Genomic DNA, 26,228 nt, shown 5'->3' on the forward strand with positions numbered 1-26,228 from the left:
ACCGCATACATGAACACTTTCTTGGTAAATCCACGTACAGCAGTCCACAATATTATTTTGTCTCCTTTCTTTTGACGAAAATAAAAACAGATTTTTGTATAATTTTTATTTTTTAGAATACATTTTAGTCTTGTCTTTTATCGTCAACGATGTTGCATGTTGATATAGTCACAATTATTGTTCATTAAACTCATTGTCATCTCGTCATTGTCTCGTTTTAGTCATGGGAAAAAAAGCTTGCCAACATTTTTCGTCAAAGTTTTTGCTAACGAAATTAACACAACCTCCGACTGAATTGGAATCACAGGTTTAAAGCTAAATAAAAACAGTGAAATCTGTGAACTCCAATTTTTGAAAATCTGCAGACTTTGACATTTGACAATCAATTGACTATCATTTTTATTGACCTTATTGTCATCTTGTCATTGTCTCATTTTAATCATGGGGAAAAAAAAAACGTCAACGAACATTTTTCGTCATAGCTTTCATTAACGAAATTATTTAACACCCACATGATTCATGCAGCCTCCAGAGTGAAATTTGTGATTTTCTCCAACTTTCGAAAATCTGCAGATTGACTTTAACATTTGACAATCAATTGACTATTAATTTTTTGACCTTATTGTCATCTTGTCATTGTCTCGTTTAGTCGTGGGGAAAACAAAAATCGTCAACGAACATTTTTCATCATAGCTTTCATTAACAAAATTAACGCAGCCTCCAGAGTGAAATTGGTGTATTTCTCTAACTTTTGCAAATCTTCAGATCGACTTTGACAACTATTGTCAACTTTTTCAAACTGTAAATGGTGGGAAAAATGTTGGCATCACAAACATCACAAAAACTTTCAGTCTACAAAGCATTTTGGTTATTTCCAGTTTTAGATGAAAAAAAATGACACACTTTCAGTGTGGTCTGCAGCGTACGTGTGTGCATGTTCCCCAAAAGAACGTTGCAAGGAAAAGATCACCGCAGCGTGTGTTTCTTCTTCTGGTCATGAGAAACTAGGTCATCTGTGAGCCAGGTTACAGCCATGCAGCAGAGAAGAGAGGCAACAACAGCAGCTCTTTCCCACAGCGAGACCAATCCATTCCAAACAAACAACCAACTCGCACAAAAACAGCAAAAACAGAGACAAATGAAGTAAACAGAGTGCAAATGAGCGGGAATGGATTGAAGCTATCATTTAGACAACTTGTCATCATCATCACCCTCTTGATCTCCCTCACTGTATCTCTGGTTCTCTTTCGCTTTCGCTCCATCCCAGATGGGAGTTTGGCATTTGGCGTCTTAATCAACTGAGTTGTTTGTGTCAATGTGGGTTCAAACCTATAACCAGGGCACAAGCTCTGATTGCAAGTAAACACTCTGAAATCAGGTCCCACCAGGACAATGCAGCTTTATTTCAAGTGTGTTTCATATTGAAACGAATTGAGCTGTAAATATAAGGATGCACGACAAACCTTTAGAGAAGCACGCAGGCTCAGTTTGAGATAATTATGGCATCCTGTTACCCAAAGGTGAGCTGAGACTTCCTGAGAGTCCATAAAAGCATAGCAGCAGCATGAATCATGTGGGTGTGGAAACTAGGAAATAAAATGTGGAAGTCTAAAAAGGAATAACCACATTGCCTGTAAAACACCTGAAGAACTTCCACATTGAGAAAACTACTTTGACGTCCTGTAGGGAAAGTCTAGCATAACTGTTGTACCAGTCGGTCCTCAAACGCACAAAATGTATTTCCATTTTGGGCTAGCTGAAATATTATACTGTGGGGAGTAATGTGTAGCTTTGTTTTTGTGTTACAGAAAGCCGCTGTCATTGCGGACAGGCTGTAAATCGTACAGACTGCCAGTAAGTCTCAACATGCGGATTTAGTGTTTAGGTGTCTGTCGTCAGTCCCTGACCCCGTAAATCCGACTGCTTTGACTATAAACAAGCAGCGCCCAGTAAAGAAATCACACTGAGCTCTCCCACAGAGCATGAAGACTGAATTCACAAACAAAAAACATGCACAATCGTTTAAACGTTTACTTCTTGTTTCTGAAAAAAATTAACGCTTTTCTGTTAGGACTGTTCTGGGCAGCCTGTCATGAATGAGCAGGAAGAGCAGCAATAACCTCCTTAGGGTTAGAAGAACAGAACCAAAAAGGAGTTGAGGAAACAAAGAATATCAGAAAGCCAAGTCCTGACTGTGATGAAAGGAGGAGCTGGGGATGGAGGAGGATAATTTGCTCCTGAGCAAGCAATAAAACTGCTGAATAATACTGTATAGACCTTATATAGGAATGCTGTGACAGGCGTCATATTCCTATAGGTAGATGTGGATCAGACGACTCAAATGACCTGCCAAAGCCAACACCATGCTTGATTTATTCAACAAGAATGAACATTTACAATGTTTTAAAAGATTTCTATTTCAAATACATGCTGTTTTTTTTTAAATTTCTGTTCATCAAAAAATCTTGAAAAAAAAAAATAATAAAAAATCACGTACCAAGCATCACAGTTTCCACAAAAATATTAAACAGCATGACTGTTTTAAATGTTTTTAATGATGGTAAGAAATTTATGGAAGCCCATTTCTGCTGCTGAACAAAAAATTTAAAAAAAGGTTATTGCAACTTATCTCACAATTCCAACTTTTTACTCAATTTTTCTCTTTCAGTCAACTTTTGTCACAATTGCGAGTTATAAAGTCAGAATTGTGAGAGATAAACACAATTCTGAGAAATATAAACTCATAATTCAGACTTTTTTCTCACAAATGCAAGTTTGTATTTTGCAATTATGATTTTTTTCTCAGAATTGTAAGATATAAACTCGCAATTGTGAGTTTTAAAGTCAGAACTGCGAGAGATAAACACAATTCTGAGAAATGAAGTCAGAACTGCAATTCTGACTTTTTTCTCACAATTCTGACTTGTTTTCACAGAATTGATATACACTCTAAATTGTGAGTTATAAAGTCCCACTTTGAGTAAAAAAAAGACTATGTTCTCAGAATTGCGAGTTTATATCATGCAGTTCTGACTTAATTTCTCAGAATTGTGGGTTTATATCACACAGTTTTGACTTTACAACTCGCAACTGTGAGTTTATATCTCACAATTCTGAATTCTGAAGTCAGAATTGTGAGAAAAAAGTCAGAATTGCAAGATACAAAGTCAGAGTTTATTTATTTCTGTGACTGACAGAAATAAAATTACACCTTAAAATATATTTAAATATGTTAATAATATTTCACAATATTACCAATTTTACTGTACTTTTAATAAAATAAAATAAAATAAAGCCTTGGTGAGCCTGAAAGACTTCTTTCAAAAATGTTTTAAAAAAAATTGACAAACCCCAAACTTTTGAACTGTATATTGTGTTTCATCTGCTGATTTATCTGTTCATTACTTATAAAATTGACTTCTATAGCTGTTTGAGTATGAATTATGTAGTTGATTTTTGTCTGTAATACTGCAGCTCTACACTTTTTTTGGCTTTTTTTATTTTATTTTATTTTTTTTTTCAGACAGTCTTATGTTTTAATTTTTAGTTCCACAGAAACTCAACAAATCTATTTTAATTTTGCACTTATAATAATCACTTCTAACAATGACATTTATAAAATCTTACATCCACTGGATCTCTTGATAAAAAAAGTGAAGCTTATATAGGTCATTGAGGCACATTTGCTTCTCACGAGGAAAGAGACTTGCATGTGAAATTTTAAGTCTTTAAATCAAATCGCATAGTGGAGCTGACATTTTGAGTAATTGCTGGACGACCATACATCTCATCAATCCCATAATTACATAACATGCAACTAGCCACAGACCATTTATGCATTCATACTTCTGTGCTTTTTTACTACACTGATTAAAAGTTACAGCTATTCAAAATGTGGAATAACAATAACAACAGGACAGAGCAGCTTACACTAGATTCCTAACAATCCATACAGTATATACAGTACATCATATGGCTCTAATGTAATGTTCTGCTTTGGTGTATTTGTATACACACAGACGCCCCGCCACCCACATGCACAAACAAGCTTTTAAAGAAGGAAGCTGATACCCTCAAGCTTTAACATACAAGTATACCACACAAGTACGCTTCAGATGCCCAGATGTAACCACTCGTGTGCGTATTCGCAAACAAAACAAGCGCTGAAATGCACCATCACGCACACCGCTCATTGACCCCAATAATTGGCATTAGCAAACGCGTTGCTCCTGGTTGCCCTGGCTGATTTACTCTCCCCATGAACGTGAGGTGAAAGGTCAGGCATGTTAACAGGCCGCTAAAAGCTTCCTCTGCCGGGGGATGAGGTTGCAGGGCAACGGGGAGGTCTAAAGGGGGCTGGAAACCCTTCCCGAGAGGTCATCCGTATTTCACAGCCCACTGCGAGAGGGCAGGGCCCACATGCTTAAGCGCCCAATAAAAAGGCCTGGCAGGATGTTGCAGATCGTAAACCGAATTTCAACAACCCCCCTGCCGCCCCTCCCTCTAAGGAAAAGAAGACATTATGATGCTTTATTGTCAATTAATAGTTCTGGGTGGAAAAAGTTTGGTGCCCAACTTCAAAATTTACTGTGTTGTAGTCATTTAACTCCTTGTGATGTGGTTTGGATGTATAGATGTTTGGTGTTTTTTATAGTGTTAGTGGTTTGTAGTGACATCGCTGCGAGTTACAATATTAATGTGGTGTAATGTAAAACAAAGACACACTACGGGGAACACTTATTTATAACCATATATTTGAAAGCATTTACAATTTTAATTTTAAATATTTTATTACTGTTGTATACTTCAAATTCTACTGATGCTATAAATTAATTTGGGGCAATATATGTGCAATTATTTGGTAATATTTACAATAAGGTTTATTGGTTAACATTAGTTAACCACATTAGTTAACATGAACTAAGAATAACAATGCGTCTACATCATTTATTAATCTTTGTTAATGCTAATTTTAGCATTTACAAATGTATACATTTATGAATGTTAACATTAGTTAATGCACTGTGAACTAACATGAGCAAATAATGAATGACTGTATTTTTATTAAGTAACATTAACAAAGATGAATAAATAGCGAAATAAATGTATTGTTCATTCTTCATTTATGATAGTTAACTATACTACATTAATACATTAACTAATGTTAACAAATGACACATTATTGTTCAGTGTTACCAATTACTTTGCTTGGGATATAATAGTAATATTATCATTTTGAATGCAGTTTTCAGAAGTATCGCAAGTATGGGAGTGTTAAGACAGAGATTAATAATTATTAATAAATCAATAAATGTAATTCAAAGGGCTTTCCAAGAATTAAAACTGTCCATTTCAGTAAATCAGTTAAAAATTCTGATTCTGGTATTTTATTCAATAAATAAAATACCATCCAAACGTTTGGGGTCTGCACAATCCTTTTTTAAAATGTTTTTAAAAGTCTCTTATGCTCACCAAGGTTGCATTTATTTAATTAATATACATAAAAAAACAATAGTGAAATCTTATTACAATTTGAAATAACTGTTTTCTATTTGAATATACATGAATATACATGATTTGTGATCCATCTTTTCACACTGATGACAACTGAGGGACTCATATGCGACTATTACAGAAGGTTCAAACGCTCACTATTGCTCAAGACGGAAACACAATGCATTAAGGGTCGGGGGGTGAAAACTTTAGAAATTTGAAGATCAGGGTAAATTTAACCTATTTTGTCTTGATGATATTTAATGTAACAATTATGAAATTCATTAAATGAAAAAAATATGATATCTTCATTCTGTTCAAAAGTTTACACCTCTGGCTCTTAATGCATTGTTTTTCCTTCTAAAGCTTCAATGAGCATCTGAACCTTCTGAAATAGTTGCATATGAATCCCTCAGTTGTCCTCAGTGTAGAAAGTTGTATAAATTCTACTATTATTTTCTCTTTTGGACTATATGTAAACATCTTTTTTGTGAAATATCTTATTCAGGTCAGTACTAAATAAAAAAAAATAAAAATAAAAACATGCATTTTGTATGATCCCTCTTATTTTGGTGAAACACTTAATATTTTGCAGATTCAGCAAGGTGTATGTAAACTTTTGACCTCAGCTGTTTTTTAAAATGTAATTTATTCCTGTGATGGCTAACCATTACCACCATTACGACCATTACTCCAGTCTTCAGTGTCACATGATCCTTCAGAAATCATTCTAATGCTGATTTGCTGCTCTAGAAACATTTTTTAATATTATTTTTAATGTAGAAAACTATTGTGCTGCTTAATATTTTTGTGGGAATGTTGCAACATTTTTTACACAATATTTTTTGATGGTTCAATTGAAATAGAAACCTTTTGCAACATTATAATTGTTTATCAGGGTAATGCATCCTTGATAAATAAAAGTATTAATATATATATTGACTCCAATATTTTTATATACTAACTCCAAACTTTTGAACATCCAAAGCACTATATATGTGGTATTTGATTGGTAGTGGACAATCTGAATCACATACTGTACATTCAACGTATACTGTCATGTTTGGTAATGTGGTACCTCTGAGGATGTAGTTCTGGTAGTTCTGGTCAGCCTCAGCTCCCACTTTTATAAGACATGTGAGTCCTTCAGCCATCACAAACTCATGCACCAGATCTTTATCATCCTGCAAGAGAAACACAAGCAAAAGAAATCTAAGGTACATATAAAATACCTAGAAGAAACACAGAATCTACACAAAAACAACACAGGATGTGAAAAAAAAACAAAAAAAAAAAAAAAAAACACTGATGCATCTCAAAATTAATGAAATATCCTAAAGAAATCAACCATTAAGAAAACCACACTCCATATTGCAACCAAAGATGTTTTGTTTTATTACAAAACGCTTTCAGGGTGACCAAAGAGAACTGCAGAAAAGGTCCAGTTGTGTTTTCAGAAATGGGCTTGATTTCAAACTGACACGGCCCAAAGTGAAGCTTATGAATTCCTATCTGTCAAACGCTCTGTCAGCATTTTATCTACGCTCCCTAAGGTTCCCCCTCCTACACCAACACATGTTGTATTGTTCTGCAAACTCTGTCCACCAGGTGCTGGGAACTTTTTTAAATAACTTGAAAAGTAGCCCAACATGCTTTTATGAACGGACGAAAGGTCATATGTGAAAAAGAAAATTACTTTTAATTTATCACATTTTGTTGCAATTTTAACATGTAAACTGAATATACAAATAAAATATAGCAATTGAATATAATAAATTGTTTTATATTTACAGTATATTTCATATAATTACAGTATTTTATAAAACCTACATAATGATTTACTTTAAAGCTAAGCTGCAGAGATATTTAAATGCAGAGTGTTGTTTTATAGAGCTGTCTCAGACATGTCTCCGTAGAGTTCTTCCAGATCTCCCTCACTGAGCACTTACAGTTTTAAATCCTTTTTACTTCCTATACCCATGGAAACCTTTTGTGTTTGAGTAAATTTGGGTTGCTAAGTGCTGATCGACTGCTTCCCTGCAGTAAAGAGCCCATTAAACACAGCGTATAAGAGGTGTGAGGAGCAGTACGTGTCTCCGCTTGATTTATGACACTCACGCGCACACAGGCCCACGGCTGGGCACACTTCTCTAATTCTCCGATTACAGCATGCATCCCTCCTCCGTCCTGTGTGTCATGTGTGGAAGTGAATCGGGCTCCTGCTTATTTCGTCTGCTTTGGGATTCGCATGGACACACCCTATTGGCTGATCTGAAAATGATTAGGGGTGTTGGATTTGTGGAATTTATACTGGCACAGCCAGACTGTAATGACACAGTATGCCCACGTCTGGAAAAATGCACTTTACTGCACATGCGAAATATACTTAATCGCACGACAGCATGAAGAATGCAGTTCTTGCCACAATTCTTCCTGAGTCGAGCTATCAATCAGATGACTGCTCATACATAATGTTCTCAAGTGATTCATTCATCTTAGATTAAAATGCAGGGAGATTAGGAGGATTATGAGATCGGTTTCAATAAATGGAACTGCTGAAATGGAATTCTGTCCAAGTCCTGGATGTGTGTGTCTGTGTGTGTTGATGTTGTGGGAGTAGCTGACTAAAAGTAGCACTGCTACTGACCTAACTACAATTAAGCAGCAGCTGTTTTCAAAACAGCTTTTTAACTTATAACTGTACCTTTTTGTAATTGCGATTTATTATCTCACAGTTTGACTGTATGTCCCATTAAAATGACTATATAAGTGAGACTTTTTCATAACTTTGACTTTAAATCTCACAATTGCAACTTTACATCTCACAATTGCCCCTTTATACATTTCTCGTAATTGCAACTTTATAACTTACACTGATTTTATATCACTCATAATCTAAAACTGCAACTGTGTATCTCACTTTGCTGATTTTACAGTTTGTCACAGTCAACCCAGGCTCATTTGAAAAACGTACATGTGGTGTCATTTCTCCAAAATCATATTGCCTTGCTGCATTTTCAAAGTGAAATATCCAGTGAGTGACATTAAAAGCCCATTCAGGTTTATCTGGTTGTTGTACATATCACTTTAATTTGGAAATTAAATGTCAATTGAAAGGTGCTAACAGGTTAATGCTCTATCATGATTGAAATTAACATACCAGCTACACTAAACCCTACCAATGACATGATAAAGCTTTTGCTGAAATAACCAGGCCATTTTAGCTTGGTTACAAGTCTTTGAGCTCTTTTGAGGCTTTATTGCAACTTGTGTTCAATGGCACTGGTACCCAAGCACTCTGCATCTATACCAGGTGAGCTTCCAAGCATGTTTACTGAAAAAGACACAGATCTGGTTATGTGATGCAAACGGCAAAATGTGCACGTTAATGGACCAGTGTTTCCCCTACCATTATATTAGGGGGGCGGCCCGCCATTGAAGGTCCAGTTAATTTTATTTTCTATATAATGCCAAATCACATCAAAAGTCATTTAAGGGTACCTTTCCTATAGAACACGTCTATTACCTTGTCCTTTTATTAAACAAACTGAATGGTGGTTATGTTATTTATCTTATTAACACAATGACATGTAATTTCTGTCTCTACATCTACATGGACAATTTCTCCTCCGCGAAAAAGGCAGACGGGATCACGGAGTCCATTCATAAAAACAGATTTACTCTACAGCGCGGAATGCCATGGAATTCGTCCATTTTTAATAATGAATATTTATAATGAATAAATCAAATTTGGGTCTGTCACTTAATTCGAATCGTGATATGGACTACTGTCTGTGAATATTAAAATGCAAAAAGACGGTTTAGATGTGAATCCTGCGTGTTCCGCTTGTAGAAAAATTCTACAATTATTAATAAAACTTTTTAAACAGAATATTCACACAAAGTTTCTTCCATATATTAATTTTAACAGTAAACCTCTGTTTGTTTGCCCCAAAATAAAAAAGTTTAATTTTCATTTGATTAAAAATATATAAATGTTCAATGCATTTGATTATGAGAAAAATTAAAACACAAAACATTCTGGAAAAACAAAAGAAACAAAAGAAAAAATAATTTTTTTAGTTATTATACAGAGAGTAAAGTACCGGAAATGTACTGTTGGGTACCAGCGTTTTTTTTTTTTAGATTTTAGTTTTAATTCCACTAGTGTTTATTTCGGATGGAAACCGCAGTGAATTGACCCTTCACAGAGAGTTTGATTGACACACGATCTGACTAATCATAACACTGAATCTTCCATTTGTCCGACAAGCAAACCAGACAGGAGATTAGATTAACGTCGATGGACTTTTTGTGTATTGATGTTTTTCAGTGGTTGAATCAAGAGACCTTCTGATGTTCATTCATGTTTATTTCATGCTATAACTAGTAAAGGGGAAGAGATGACCGATTCTCTTGCCGCTTTGAACTGAGGAGCTACAGCGATCTGACAATAAAGAGCCATAAAACGGTATTTATTGTTTGAATTTCTTACAAAATGAAAAAAAAAACCCTGAAAGCTGACACTTTGTTTCATACCAAAAGTAACCTGCTCTGTCTTGTCTGTTGGCACTCTTTGCTCCATAATGTATTTTTCACTGCGTGAGAACATAATATGTGGCGTGACAGCACCACGGCTTGTCAGATGTAGCAAAAATGTAGCCAATGTCATGTTTTTCCAGTGTTTTTCAAAGATCAGAATATACCCCTGCTTAGACTGCAGTCACACTTTTTCTATTAAGGCAGGGGTGTCCAAACTCGGTCCTGGAGGGCCGGTGTACTGCAGAGTTTAGCTCCAACCCTAATTAAATGCTCCTACTAGGCATGCTAGAAACTTCAGGTGTGTTGAAGCAAGCTGGATCTAAACTCTGCAGGACACCGGCCCTCCAGAACCATGTTTGGACACCACTGCATTAAGGAGAAAAATTTGTCCACTTAAACTGATTTATAGATGCATTTTTTACCTCTACAGAGGCAAAATTTTTCTAGCCTTATTGTAGCCGTGTTGTGTTTTAGGCCATATTCTTAACATTCCATTAAGTGTATTAATTATTATAATAATAAAGCAATAAATAATGGCAAAACAAAATGATACTTGAAGATTTTAACCTAAAAATGCCAGCAGGTGGTGGCAAGTCACTGTCTTAATGAGTGAGGCATCATGTCATTCATGTATTTATTCATTCAGTAACAAAGCAAATGGCTCTAGTTATTTCGTTGTAATATATAATAAACGATTTTGACAATACTGTGTTTGAAATGTAAAGTGTTCACTTAATATTACCTTTTTTGTTTAACTGTTATATGAAAGCAATGTCACATTTGCAATAGTTTAGATATTCTGGGACAACTGAATTCTTGCTCGTATTTTAACCATGAAAAACAATAACTCACACAGGGTATGTTTCTTTATCAAAGAGAGTTTCTTAAATCAATCTCAAGGTACAGTCCATGTTAATATTTGTTCTTCATGCTATTAAGTGCTACAAATCTACTTTAACGATACAATGAACAGTGAGGCAATTTTTTTCATGTCGTTTGACTGTTTCCAGCACTCCCATTTTCCTATTTTTTATACTAGAAGCGGCATTTTGCTTGTCAGAAATACATGGTCGGTTTTAATGTTAGTTTAAGTAGGGGTAAAATTAAATGATTGTCAAAGTTTGACATTTTATTCATGTACCCCCTCCATCACCGCACGTATCCCCAGGGGTACGCATACCCCAGTTTGAGAACCACTGCACTAGAGGATGCAGTGCGAGTTCCGTTCATGGGCAACATTTCGTGTAAACACATGTACCATGGTTCCCTGAGAAGGAACAAGAGACTGCGTTCTCTAGTGGGCACTACGGGGAATGCCATAGTGCTCATTAGAGGAACCATGGTTTCCCGAGAAGGAACAAGACACTGTGTCCACTAAAGGATGCAGTGCGAGTTCCCTTGAAGGGGAACGTCTCGGGTTATGCATGGAACCATGGTTCCCTGAGAGGGAACAAGACACTGTGTCCTCTAAAGGACGCAGTGTGAGTTCCCTTGAAGGGGGACATTTCGGATTACACATGTACCATGGTTCCCCGAGAGGGAATGAGAAACTGCGTTCTCTAGCAGACACTACAGGGAATGCCATAGTATTCGTTAGAGGATGTAGTACGAGTTCCCTTTAAGGGGAATGTCTCGGGTTAATCATGGAATCATGGTTCCCCGAGAGGGAACAAGACACTGTGTCCTCTAAAGGACGCAGTGCAAGTTCCCTTGAAGGGGGACATTTTGGATTACACATGTACCATGGTTCCCAGAAAGGGAACGAGAGACTGCATTCTCTAGCGGACACTACGGGGAATGCCATAGTGTTCATTAGAGAATGCAGTACGAGTTCCCTTTAAGGGGAACGTCTCAGGTTAAGTATGGAACCATGGTTATCCGAGAAGCAACAAGTAACTGTGTCCACTGAAGGACGCAGTGCGAGTTCCCTTGAAGGGGGACATTTCGGATTACACATGTACCATGGTTCCCCGAGAGGGAATGAGAGACTGCGTTCTCTAGCGGACACTACGGGGAATGCCATAGTGTTCATTCGAGAATGCAGTACGAGTTCCCTTTAAGGGGAACGTCTCGGGTTAAGCATGGAACCATGATTCCCCAAGAAGGAACAAGACACTGTGTCCACTAGAGGACGCAGTGCGAGTTCCCTTTGAAGAGGAACCATAGTTTGGACATTTGTAGTAAAACTGTGGTTATACGAATGGTAATCAATACACTAAAAAAACATGGTTACTACACTTTTACTACAACAAATCCGTGGTTAATTAAATTATAAGTTATATAGTGTGCCTTCAACTAGCTTCATATGTAGTTAGTTATTTTTGTTAGCATTTTGTATTGTAGCTAATTAGTTTTTATCTCAAAAAAGCTTCACTGTGGTTTGACTACTTTGAGTTATGAGTAGTTTGTAGCCTGACAAGTTACAGGTCAGTAGCTTTCCCAGCAAAGTTGTGTGTATATGTACATTATATGCTTTGACAAGGCTAGCATGTATGTTTGTATTTGTTTCTGCCTCAGAGTATTTGTGTGTGTTTATGCATAGCCTCTAACAGGTTTAAATTACCCACTTGTTGACAGGTGTGAACGTTTCAGGTGCTTTTGCCATTAAAAATGCCTAAACTTTAGTGGAAAGACATTTAATCTCATACACACACACAATGCGGTGGTCAGACATGGTTCCTCTAGAGGAAAAACAGTAGCTTCCAGCACAGCTTTAAAATCAATCAATGATGGAGACACCAGCTTTGGTATCTGGCAATTTCTGTGCACTGAGAGAAATTCCAGCATACAGCCGTACAGCTAAAACATGCATGAAAACACAGACGCACACTCACACACATGTGCCACTGACCAAAAAGACATTAGCAGGTGCTCTGCGCTAATGCTAAGTCAAAGCGGGAAAGCTTACCTGAAAGATTTGCTTCAGAGAGAACAGCGCTCTTCGCAGCTCACGTCCGGTTGAGTTGTAGAGTTTTTCTGCAGGAGAAAACAGAGAAAAGAGATTTGAGTTAATCTTCACGTGCTTTACTTTCTAACATTTGCAGGTTTAGTTGGAGCCTATTTTAAATGGACATATGCTTCATAACTCAATCACTTGGTGCTTGTGTCATAGTGTTTACTGTTCAAACTGCAGTTCTTCAGTCTGCCAGGATGTGGCAGGGTTGAGCAGTGTAATATCTGTGTGCATTAGCGCAGGAGCTAAAGCCAGACTCAGCCTCTGACTCAGCACCTATATGAAATAATGAGCATGCATCTCTCTCTTTCTCTCTCTCTCTCCCTTAGTATCCCTGATTATCTCTTTATTGATGGCTCTGAGGAGCTGTATGCAGAAACCACAGGTCGAAGCTCACAACATGCTGTGTTCTCTCTCCGTTTCTCAATGTGTCCCCATAGAGAACTCTCATTAACATTCCGACCTCAATATTGGCAGCCTAAGAGTCCAATTTAATCTTGCCTACTGCTGAGTGTGTGTTTGTGAATGTCAGACTCTGTGTGTGTGTGTGTCAATGCAAGCTTTGCATGCGTACATTATTAAACGCATGTGAAAAGGAATAGTAGTCTATTCACTTTTCAATGTAATACCAATGTAATGTCACCTACACTGTATTTATACAGTGGACATTTACTGTATAACTATTTTACACTGACAATCTGCACTAAAAGTAGCTAGAACATTTTCTAGAAACGTAGCTTGAAAGTTTTTAGACATGCATTTGGATGCATATTCATCTTTGATCTTCAGTAATGGTCAGGCTGTCATTTTTAACCCTTTTATGTGGACCTCCTAAAAAAAAAGTTACTGGCCAACGGGCAATTTGTCTTACATTTGGCTCTTAACGCCTGAATTCTTGTCCTAGTATGTAGGAAATAACTTCAACTAGTTTAATTCTCCAAATCCCCAATCGCTTAGACAGGAAGAGATGAAACTGCTAACAGGTTTCATTGCTAATAATTACAGAAATACAATACTCCATACAGGAGCAGCATATCCACCCTTTTTATAAATACTCTGAAGTATTTCAGCTGAAGCCTTGCGTTTATGAGCCAGAAAGGAATTTTTCTTCCGGTTCGGCTTTATAATTGGCCGGCACGTTTCCAAAGCTTGTTTTCATATACAGTAACGACAGCGTTTTGTGTTGGGCTTGACAGGACCACACCACTATGATTTACCTCAGGCATATGTTTCTGTTGTGGGGCTCAACAAATCATGTGGAGCAAAGAGAAGAACCGCATGAACCAAAGCCAACCATCTTACTTTTCAACCAATGTGTCAGAACTTTAATCTGGCTTTACTCAAGTGTAAATCAAAGTTACCTCTAGGGAGAAAAGACGTTTGGCACACCTGCATAACTCAGATCAATGTAATGCTACATTTAAGGACTGGGACTGAGGATGTTTTCAGCAAATTCAGAATTTTGGGTGAACTATTTCTTTAACTGGTGTAAAAAAGGCTTCCTGTACACTCCTCCTGTCTGCCATTGGTCAAAAAAAAAAACAGATAGTTCCGGCTTCAAACTCACACTATTGGTTGAGCCAATTTTTTTTTATGTTGGGCTACTCAGGATGCTCAAGCAAACAGAGCAATCATAGTTGTCACACTTTTCAGGAAATCAAAAATGTTAGGTTGCACAGGAGAAAGTGTTTTGTGGACTGTGGACATAACAGGCTGAAAGATTTAGAAATGATCTTTAGACCTCAGCAGCATCTGGTGGTAATTTGTTCTCTTCCTCACATTAAGTACCAAGTCTCAGAATCAACACAAACAACAATAAAAGCATATTCTCTTCAAGCAACCTTGGACTCCAAAACTTCTCCATCTCCTGCTGTTAAGAACCTTAAAACCATCACAGCTGAAGCCTCCATCCATCCTTTCCTCTCTTTCTCTCTCTGGCATTCCTCTGATCCTGCTGGAATAGAGGAGGCCAGACAAAAAGGTTTGCAACCTTTACTCAGGGACATCCATATTTGGCTCTCAATTTCTCTCTGTTTTCATGAATCACTTTCTTATTCAGAACTTCTGTACTCAGCCAAGAGTCAGCATTTTCTCTCTCTAACTCTCTAATTCACCAAACTGGAGTTTAGCAAAACTAGCATTTTCAAATCTACTGACCAGGGCTTGCTGTTACTGCTACATCTAAGATCTGTCACCTATCAATATTTTATAGATTATTTATTTATTTTGCAGCAGGAAAAAAACACTCTGATGGAATAATTTGTTAAGACTGATTCATGTGTATATCACATGAGTCAGTATTTTTGAATGATTCATTAAAAAAAACTGTCCCAGAACAGAGATTTATAAATGATTTGCAAAATAAGTCAAGGTTTGGAGCATGAACCTACCCTGCTGGTGGAAGCCATAACTCAGTGTTTCCTACAGAGAGAGAATATTCCCCTTCAAAAAACATCAAAAAGAACTGGTTCATAAAAGTCATATGTTTATGCTTCAGAGTACAATGGTAGTACTGTATGTTTTCTGATTCTCTGGAAACAAGCTGACTTATAAGAGTCATTTGTTTAGGAATCAGGCTACATTGGTCATGAATGTTTCTGATTCACTAAAAAGAACCAGTTTATAAAAGCCATTCATTTAGGAAGCAAACTATACTGGTCATGCTAAAAAGAACTGGCTCACAAGTCATTTTGTTAAAGAATCTGGCTAGATTGTATGTTTTTGATTCACTAAAAAAGAACCAGCTCAAAAGAGTCACTCATTTATGAATCAAGTATGGTCAAGCTGTATGTTTTTGAATCACTAAAAAGAAGTGGTTTGAAAGAGTCATTGGTTTAGAATCAAAATAGACTGGTCAAGCTGTATGTTTTTGATTCACTGAAAAGAGCTGGTTCAAAAGAGCCGTTGGTTTAAAAAATCAGATTAGATTGGTCAAGCTGTATGTTTTTGATTCACTGAAAAGAACCGGTTCAAAAGAGTCATTGGTTTAGGAATTAGACTAGATTGGTCAAGCTGTATATTTTTGATTCACTGAAAAGAGCCGGTTCAAAAGAGTCATTGGTTTAGGAATCAGACTAGATTGGTCAAGCTGTATGTTTTTGATTCACTGAAAAGAACCGGTTCAAAAGAGTCATTGGTTTAGGAATCAGACTAGATTGTTCAAGCTGTATGTTTTTGATTCACTGAAAAGAACCGGTTCAAAAGAGTCATTGGTTTAGGAATCAGACTAGATTGTTCAAGCTGTATGTTTTTGATTCACTGAAAAGAACCGGTTCAAAAGAGTCATTGGTTTAGAAATCAGGCTAGATTGGTCAAACTGTATGTCTTTGATTCACTGAAAAGAATCGGTTCAAATGACTCAGTGGTTCAGGAATCAGGCTAGATTGGTCCAGCTGTATGTTTCTGATTCACTATAAAGAACTGGCTCGAAAAAGTCAGTGGTATAGGAATCAGGCTACATTGGTAAAGCTTTACGTTTTTGATTCACTACAAAGAATTGGTTTGAAAGAGTCATTGGTTTATTATTCAGACTAGACTGGTCAAGCTGTATGTTTTTGATTCAGTGAAAAGAACTAGCTTCTAATAGTCTCTCTTTTAGGAATCACCCTATATTGTTCATGCTGAATGTTTCTGATTTACTAAAAATAACCGTCTCGAAAGAGTCACTGGTTTGGGAATCAGGCTAAAAAAAGTCATTGATTCATTAGAGTCATTCATTCGGGAATCAAACTGTTTGTACACTGCTACTCTTGTTGTATTATCTCACTATTGTACCACCGACGTAATTACTGTCTCTCACGTTACCCAAAATTCCTCGCCTACACCACTCACCACTCACCCCAGACCCCCATCCTCCTGCTTTAAGCCTGTAAACTGGCAGGCTGGCAATAGAGCTCTGTGATCACTGGAGGATGAAGGGTAATGAAGAGGAGGGTGAGCGTGGGATCATTTCTCACAGACCCACTTACTGCCACACGGCCCAACACAGTCAGAAACCTTCAGCGATCCGCAATCAGACACGTGCTGATTCAGCTAATCTCCAGTTCCTCTCTGCGGTTTCTGGATGAGTCTCGTGAAAGTGATGATGATCATAAAGATCACACAGTGACAAACACACTCCATCTCTCCACAGTAATAAAACCACAATCACGACACAGATCTTGTTGTATCATGCAATGAATCCTTTTCTTGGAATGTGTGCGTGTGTGAGACCGGCTCAGTAATTTTGCTACTGTGCTCGCGTGATATCTCTATACGTCGGGTCAGACAGTCTACTGTAATTCAGCCCTACACAGACTTTCTCCAATAAACCTGTCACAGAGTTATTCCTGCCTGTCATACAGCCATGCATATCTGCAGATGGATACACACACACACACTTACATATACAGACACACACAGCACACAGAGAGTGAGGCCCTCCTTTAATGAGAAATATTTCAGCTCTGATTAGTTCCATACCAGCTGGCAGGGATAAGTGCCCGCAGTACTGTCCTCTGTCTCATCACGTTCAGGACGAAAAATAATAATAATGGACAGAGAGAGAACAAGACAAAGAAGCCAGTCAGAGAGTGTGAGACAGGGAAAGTGAGGAAAGAGATGTGCATGTTTATAGTGTACATACAGTGGTCCTAAAATGTATTTGGGCATGGTCATGTCATGTCATAAAACAAAATAAAATAAAATAAAAATGTTCAGCCAATGTTGTTTTTTACACCCAGTTGACTTGGGACAAAAACCATTATATCAAATGATCTTGAAGTCATACAGGTTTGGAAAGACATTAGGGTGAAAAAATTCATTTTGGGGTGAACTAACCCTTTAAGAGTAAAAGTGCATGTAGGTTACATGTTCGCAGTTATTATCATACCAAAGGCACCTGCTGCCCCTCAGTGACTCTAATAAAAGCTAAAGGGAGGGAATACGAGGATGAAAAAATGAATCAGCGTTTATGACTTTACACCTTTTCGGCACTTTCTCAGGTAGAAGGTCATGTCTCCTCTGAAACCGGTGCGTGTACGCCTCTGTCTGATGATAATAATAATAATTATCCAGCAATAAAAGTATGAGCAGTAATTTTTCTCCCTCTCAGTTGCCATAGAGGCTGCGGGGGAAGCAATACAGTGGGATCTAAATGGGAAAATCTGAAATCCCCCCACACACAGTCTTAAGAGATGTCTTCATACATCGATGAAAGTTTTCACTTTCAGTGTCAGAACTTGTTCAAGCGTAGTAACAATTTGCAAAAGAATCATTATTTTAAGGCAGTTTCAGTGAATACTGATCTGGTTCAAGGAGATTCATTCACAAATGATTCACGTGATCCATTAATGATTGAAGAGAAGGGAAGGGAAGGGAAGATTATCAGAGAATTTTTTTTTTTTTTTTTTTTTTTTTGGTTTAGAAATCAGACTAGATTAGTCAAGCTGTATGTTTTTGATTAAATAAAAATAATCAGTTTGAAAGAGTTTTTGGTTTAGGAATCAGGCTAGATCAGGCTGTATGTTTTTGATTCACTAAAAGGATCAGATTTAAAGAGTCATTGGTTTGGGAATCCGGCTAGATTGGTCAAGCTGTATGTTTTTGATTCACTAAAAATATTTGGTTCTAAACAGTCAGTGGTTTAGGAATCAGACTAGATTGGTCAAGCTGTAGGTTTTTTATTCACTAAAAATAATCAGTTCGAAAGAGTCACTGGTTTAGGAATCAAGCTAGATTGGTCAAGCTATATGTTTTTGATTCACTAAAAATAACAAACTTGAAAGAGTCATTAGTTTAGGAATCAGGCTAGATTGGTCAATGCTATATGTTTTTGAATCACTAAAAAGAACGGGCTCAAAAGAGTCTTTGGTTTAGGAATCAGGCTAGATTGGTCAAGCTTTATGTTTTTGATTCACTGGAAATAACCGACTCGAAAGAGTCACTCGTTTTATGGAATCAGGCTAGATTGGTTGAGCTGTATGTTTTTGATTCAATAAAAAGAATCGGTTTGAAAGAGTCACTGGTTTAGGAATCAGACTAGATTGGTCATGCTGTTTGTTTTTGATTTACTAAAAAGAACGGACTCAAAAGAGTCACTGGTTTAGGAATCAGGCTATTTTGGTCAAGCTTTATGTTTTTGACTCAACAAAAAGAATTGGATCAAAAGAGTCACTGGTTTAGGAATCAGGCTAGATTGGACATGCTGTTTGAGTTTGATTCACTAAAAAGAACGGGCTCGAAAGAGTCATTGGTTTAGGAATCAGGCTAGATTGATCAAGCTGTATGTTTTTGATTCACTAAAAGGATTCAGTTTGAAAGGTCCACTGGTTTAGGAATCAGGCTAGATTGTTTGACACGTCAAGTTTTCGTATTATTTCATAAGACTTGGAAAACAGTGTTTGAGCTGTATGGAGCACTTTTATTTGGTGCTTTTGCATTCTTTATGAATCTTGACAGCTCCAGTCTCCATTCAACATGAAATATGAAAAAAGGGGCGGCTTAAACTCCACCCCGTTCGTAAAGTTTATCTCAACTCCATTAAATCAAAAAACAATGCATAGAACCAATGCAAGTCTCTGCCTTACAGTTTTTTTAGTTTTATTTTTCCATAACCCGTTCCACTTGGATTTCCTCAAAAACACAAAAAAGACCTGGCACTACTTCCGTAACATCGCAACCTTAAGCAAGACAAAATAGACAAGTCTCTTCAGACCACCTGCACTTATTTTCTCTCCCTCCAGCCCTTCACTCTGTTCTTCATTTATGGAGAGAAAACAGGAGTAATTACAGTGAAAACCTCCCTAACATGAGTGTGGGCTCGTAACATGTCACTTTATGGCCTGACAGGCTTCTCTGCTTTCATCCTCTCAGTCAGTCCAAACATGGAGTGGGTGATAGGTCAGAAAATGCAGATAAACACAGGCAGGTGGGAAACATTAGGCAAAAATGCAGGTAATGATGAGATCACTCGAAAGCGGTGGAAATCAAAACTGGAGAGGATTTACTGGGTGGGGCAGCGAGGGAATTAAACGGCTGTGCGTGTGAATGTGTGTGCAAGTGGATTTTAAAGGGTTTGTGTTTGGATGTGCATCCGATGTTAACTAGCCAGCTCTTCAACACAGTGTGTTGAACTTTTTAATTAATTTGTTCCTGCCACTTGAAGTTTGTTCAGATGAATGGTGAGCTTTGATGAGAGCCAGATGGAAGTCTGGTACTTGGCGTTTGATTAGGTTTAGCCCAACATGGGCCACACAGGCAGAAAACAGCCCATCCAGTCATAGCATCCACAAGCTGTGTGCCATCACCTACCCAGAAGGTCATGCACTCTTCCTGCCCAAAAACAAGAAAAAATAGGTAACAATGGAGACAACCATCCCTCAGTCCATTATTCATCAGCAACAGAGGCTGACAAGAAAGACTTTCTCTTTTTATGGGAAAATTTTGACTGGGAACAGAAGGCTTTGTGAAGGATTCATGATCAAAACGACACCACGCCTGAATTTAAGTAAAGCGTGAATTTGAAAACAACTCATAAAACATTTAAAACGGGGTGGATAAAAAGACTTGAAACCACATTAAGAAAAATGCAAGCAATTAGGAGTCATGGGTTGGCATGCTAGGTGGAATCTGAGGATTTGTTAAAAATATATATATATATATATATATATTCACAGTGTGCAATGATTCATAAACAGCTGAGTAGATGAGCAAAAAATATCCATATGAAAAAAGTGCCAAGTAATGGAAGATCTATCACAAATGTAATTAGATTTTAATAAAACAATAACATTTTATATAAACAGTCATGAAGCTAGAGATAATGTTTTATACAGTTTTAAATATGGGTATGTTTCTTAAAAAAACACATCAATTAACTTCAGAAGGCCTTTATTAACCAACCGGAGCTGTGTGGAAGACTTATGATGGATGGACGCAATTTTATTAGACTTCAAAATCTTAAACCCCATTCACTGCCATTATAAAGCTTGGAAGAGCCGGGACATTTTTTCATATAACTCTGATTGTATTCGTCTGGAAGAAGAAATTCATATACACCTAGGATGGCTTGAGGGTGAGTAAATCATAGAGTATTTATAATTTCTGGATGAACTATCGCTATAAAAAAATAAATTTATTCGTGAATGTTTTAATGACCTCGAATTCAGTCTAAAAACTTGTCTTGTTAGAAAAGATACTCAGAAATGTCATCCACCCCATTTTTTTCAAACATGGCCTTCAACATCCAAGTGTCTCATTCCAGTGAACAAAGATCACTTGTGAATTGGTCCTGAATCCAATTCTTCCTTTGGAATCTATCATGGTCCAGAGACTGAAGGACTCAGCTGTAGGATGCAGTTACAACACAAATGCACCACGCTGCTACATGCTGACTCAACTGCACTCATGTACAAAAGCTTTCTCTTCCAATCCTCTGTATGCCAGCGAGGACTGTGGAACATGAAACCCCTGCTGAATAAGCCAGAGCTGATCACCTTTCCTTATTCTGATATCTTACCCTGGGATTGCGCTTGACCGGCATATCTTTGCGAGGTTCCCATCAGACTGTGAAAATCCCTCTGCTACAAGATGCCATTGTCTCTGCAGGAAACCCGAGACACTCATTATTTGTGTGTTAATAGATTGCTTATATTGTAAAAGTTCTACCCAAGTGACTTAAACAGGGGAATGGAGAGTGTAGTAATCTTAAAGGATTAATCACCCCATTTCATCCAAGATGTTCATGTCTTTCTTTCTTCAATTAAAAAGAAATTAGGGTTTTTGAGAAATATTTCCAGGATTTTTCTCTATATAGTGGGATCAGCAGGTTGAAGGTCCAAACTGCAGTTTAAATGCAGCTTCAATGGAGTCTACACGATCCCAGCCGAGGAATAATGGACTTATCTAGCGAAACAATCAGTCATTTCCTAAAAAAAAGATACAAATTTGTATACTTTTTAACCATAAATGCTCTAGCTCTGCTTCCACAACTTCACGCATTGCATAATCATGTTGGAAAGGTCACGCATCGCAATCACAAATATGTAAATTTAAATATAAATAAATGGATGATCGTTTCACTAGACAAGACCCTTATTCCTCAGCTGGGATCGTGTGGAGGCCTTTAACGCTGCATTAAAACTGCAATTTAGACCTTCATCCCACTAATCCCAATTGGAGTCCACTATATGTAGAAAAATCCTGGAATGTGTTACTCAAAAACTTTTATTCTTTTTTGACTGAAGAAATACATGAGCATCTTGGATGACATGGGGGTTAGTCAATTATGAAATTTTCAGTCAGGAGTGAACTAATCCTTTAATTGGTACTAGGTCAAAGATAGAGCTGCTTGTGACAAAAGGAAAACATCCACAGGATCCCACCAAGATATGTGGTAAGGTACAGTCTGACATCCTGGAAACTGGAGCTTTAGAGCTTTAAAAAATACAAAGAATACAAAAGAGTTTGGAATCTTTTAGAAAAAAGTTTTAAAAATGGACACAAAACATTATAAAAATGTCATAAATGTAGTTATGCACTACATTCCAAGTCCTAATTTAGGAAAAGTTGGGGGGAAATAATAGTATAATTAGATTACAGAACAAAATCAAGGTGATTCAACATTTTTAAGCATTTTTATTTTAAATGTTCACTTTTGTGTCTTGAACAATAAATCAACCTATTACAACCATTTCTGAAAGATCACATGACACTAAAAACTGGATTAATAGCTGCTGAAAATTCAGCAGCTATAAAATGAAATAAAAAAGCTTACTGATTAGGGGTGGGGAAAAAATGATTCACACACGAATCGCGATTCAGTCTTCTAGCGATTTGCAACAATTCACACATTTCAAAAATCAATTTTCTAGTTAATATAATAATAATAATAATAGCATGATGTTGTTAGAACAAAACAGCAACAGCAATGGAGGAGGAAAAACAAACACATCCTGCCCCATTTTCAGCGAGATCAAGTGTTTGGAAAAATAATATATTGATTATTGGTCTTTTGTTATTATGGGAAGCATTCGGAAAGGGACGGGAAAATAACATAACACTGACAAACATCTAATCTTAATAAAATATGTGGTAAGCCTACCGCCGCTCTGTGTGATCGTAAATCTCGAAAGTGAAAGTAAAACGCAAGCACGCATTCAAGAGCTGTTTCATTGTTCCGTATATGTTCCGCTCCCTGATGCCCGCAATTCAATGCGAGAGAAAGCATTGAAAGATACTTTTTCCTCCCATCTTGTATTTAGGGGTTTTGTAGAACGTCATTTCCTTTCTGAACACCATATGATTGGATTCAGACACATCCCTAATGGGACGTCTAAAATATTTTTGATTTTTGATTAGGATGTTAATAGTTAATAGGAAACACTGATTTCTTGAGTCAGGACTACCCATATAGACTGGTGTTTTTGTATTAAAATATTGGTGCGTTTGATTTCCAGTGTGCACAAAAAAAAATTGATGAAAAATTGTAATTTGTGATTAAAAATCGAAATATCATAAATTGATTTTTAATTGAATCGTGACCCTAAGAATCGATTTGAATCGAATTGTGAGGTACCGAAAGATTCCCACCACTATTACTGATCACAACATTTTGAATGGTAGTGTATATGACCATATGTAATGGAATGATACAGATTTCATCAAAAAACTAGGCCTTCCTGATCCCCAGGCCCTCAAAAATTTGTCACCAGTAGTGTAACGCATTAACCCACAGAAGCAACGACTGGCAAAGCATGTACATACATACGCACAACCACATTAGATTTCCTTCCCTATAAACATGTACCAGGATATGGAAGCACATGCACGGGGAATAGACTTTAGTTAAAGTGTATGTTTAAGAGTGTCATTCAAGAACAACAGATCCACAGGGTGCTGCATCAAACGTCTGGAGCGCGGCCAGTCAGTAAGAACCTTTGGCAGCTCCTCAGTCGTCCTCAAAAGCTGTAGCGCTCTTGTTGCAGTAACAGATGCTGAAAGTACTTAATTGCATTTCAAAGCCCTGCGGTGCATGGCCCACTCCTGCATGCACTTATTTTCATAGCTGGAGCCTCGTAAAGCGCCGATGTCCCCAAAAAAAGCAGGTGCTCGCAGCCGCAAAGTGAAGATTAATCATAGAGAGGCCCTGAGTTTGGGTCGACAAGCTGTTAGAGTAACATCAACCTGTTTTTGCTCTCGTTTGATCAGGCGTGTTTAAAAAAGCACATTTGATGGACAGATTTCTGTCACTGAATGTGAACTGCAGTGTGGTGGTTTCTTGGAGTTTAAAGGAATGAGTTATAAGCCAGGACAACATCAGGAAATTGGCCAAAATGGAGATACACATGCCATGATTTGTGTCGGAAAACAGATGGGGATTTTATACACACACACACACACACACACACACACACACTTGTGCACATAAATATACACACAAGCTGAGAGAGCAGTGTATTTAAGACACCTGGTGATACTGGAGAATCATCCAAAAGTTTGCTCCAGTTTTCCAGTACGTAACTGTCAAAACGCTGCAGATCTGAACCAAAATACAGGTCTACAATTTCTGGGTGACTTATCTGGAACTTTCGCTCAAGGCACAGATTCCTTCTTTTCCTAGAAGATGTCATAATGGAACATAAGTTCATCCAAGAGGAAAATAGTTTAGATAAGCTTCAAAGATCCTTACAAACAGAAATACTGACACAGGGCCATTACAACCAGCACTGCTCTGAAAAAACACACATCTTTTTGCATACAAGGCTGTATAGTGTGATCATTTTACTCGCATTAGCATTTTGATTTCTGCTAATTGCTGTATATTTTTAGGTGTTTAGCACCAGCACTTCAGGATGCTTTTGAGCATTATACTGACCAGCTAATTATACAATACACTTTCAATAAATCAAGCTATTTGAGGAAATCCAGTTTATCCAACATGACATCCTCTTGTAAGAGACACACATTGTGTCAGCATGCACATCTTCCCTCTCATAAAGACACAAGATAATGCATTCCACCTGCAGGATTCACTGATTCATCCAGTATCTCCTTCACTGATACAGATCTGCACTATGAAGAACAGGAAAAGTCCAATTTGGAGTATTCATTCGTTCTTCTGTAGGAGTTCACAAGTCAACCGCTGATCAAAAACATCTTTTGCACTGTCTACTTCTTTCTGCAAAGCAACAAGACTCAACCCACCCCCTCATCAAAAGCAGTCATACCATAAATCACACAAGCAGTCTCTTTTTATACAGAACAATACAGGACAGTAACTCTGTAATCTGGGCAGGGGTTTTAAACAAGAATGCAGATCCGTTAAGATGGGACTCTGGGATCAAACACGGTCATAAACGGGGTACATCTGCAGCTCAGGCCATGGGAGGGTCCCCGTTTCCATTGGGAATCCGCAGAGGAATAAACAAAGACACATGTTTGATGACCGTGGTTTCTTGCGGATGGATATACGCAGCTGAGCACGTGCAGTAGCCACAAAAACTCCCAGAGTTCCCTGCGGCGAGAGAACTTTCACCTGTCAGAAAGCAAACAGGCCTCCAACTTTCCAGAAATGCAATAGTGTGAAGAAGATAAGATCTGCGGATGAAAGAACTTGATGGATTGACGACGTTCCAAGAAGGAAAAAGTTCCTTTGTTGCTCTTCAGAACAAACATTCAATGGTAAGACTGGGAATTGGTTCAAATAGAATTCATACCTCAACTCTGAGGCACTGGGAATTAAGAATCGAGTCCAAAGGATGGAATTGATTCAATCAAACAGAATCGACTCCTTGTTAAAACCGTTTTTTCAGTTCAGCAGCTAGCTGATTATTCATTTTCATAGCTTATAGTGATGGGAAAGTCAGATTCATTTCCATAATTGTGTACGTAACTGTATGTCATGGTATGTCACACTGAAACATTCACATAAAGCCATATGTGGGAATGCAAATTGCTTATTCCTTTCATTTACTCAAGTTCATGAGGTTTGTTGTCACTGTTTCATTCTGTGATTCTTTGCTGCTCAAATATAGCATACAAATGACAAATATTAATTGGCCTACGTCTTGAACAAGGTTCCTACATTAAGGTTTTGCACTTTAAATGCACATAAACAAAGATCTGTTATAGGTGTCTAAAGTACATAAAAAGAATAAACTAGTCTCAAATTCCATGATTTAGCTTAAAGGGGTCATTGCTTTTACATGTTGTTTGAACATAAAAGTGTGTGTACACAACCACCCTATAATCATAAAAAAAA

General features: G+C 37.4%; 1 protein-coding gene across 5 annotated transcripts in view; it reads right to left on the reverse strand.

Annotated features, from left to right (window-relative positions):
* fhod3b (formin homology 2 domain containing 3b) overlaps positions 1-26,228 on the reverse strand; it is a 203,040-nt gene that overhangs the window by 67,880 nt on the left and 108,932 nt on the right. For all 5 annotated transcript variants that reach the window (XM_051131512.1, XM_051131510.1, XM_051131509.1 and 2 more), the window contains 2 exons: positions 12,944-13,011; positions 6,572-6,677 (listed from right to left, as the gene is read on the reverse strand). In XM_051131512.1, coding sequence (XP_050987469.1) covers positions 6,572-6,677; positions 12,944-13,011 — 174 coding nt within the window. The remainder of the gene's footprint in view (positions 1-6,571; positions 6,678-12,943; positions 13,012-26,228) is intronic.

The sequence above is a fragment of the Labeo rohita genome, chromosome 16, assembly GCF_022985175.1.
Source record: "Labeo rohita strain BAU-BD-2019 chromosome 16, IGBB_LRoh.1.0, whole genome shotgun sequence".
Lineage (NCBI taxonomy): Eukaryota > Metazoa > Chordata > Actinopteri > Cypriniformes > Cyprinidae > Labeo > Labeo rohita.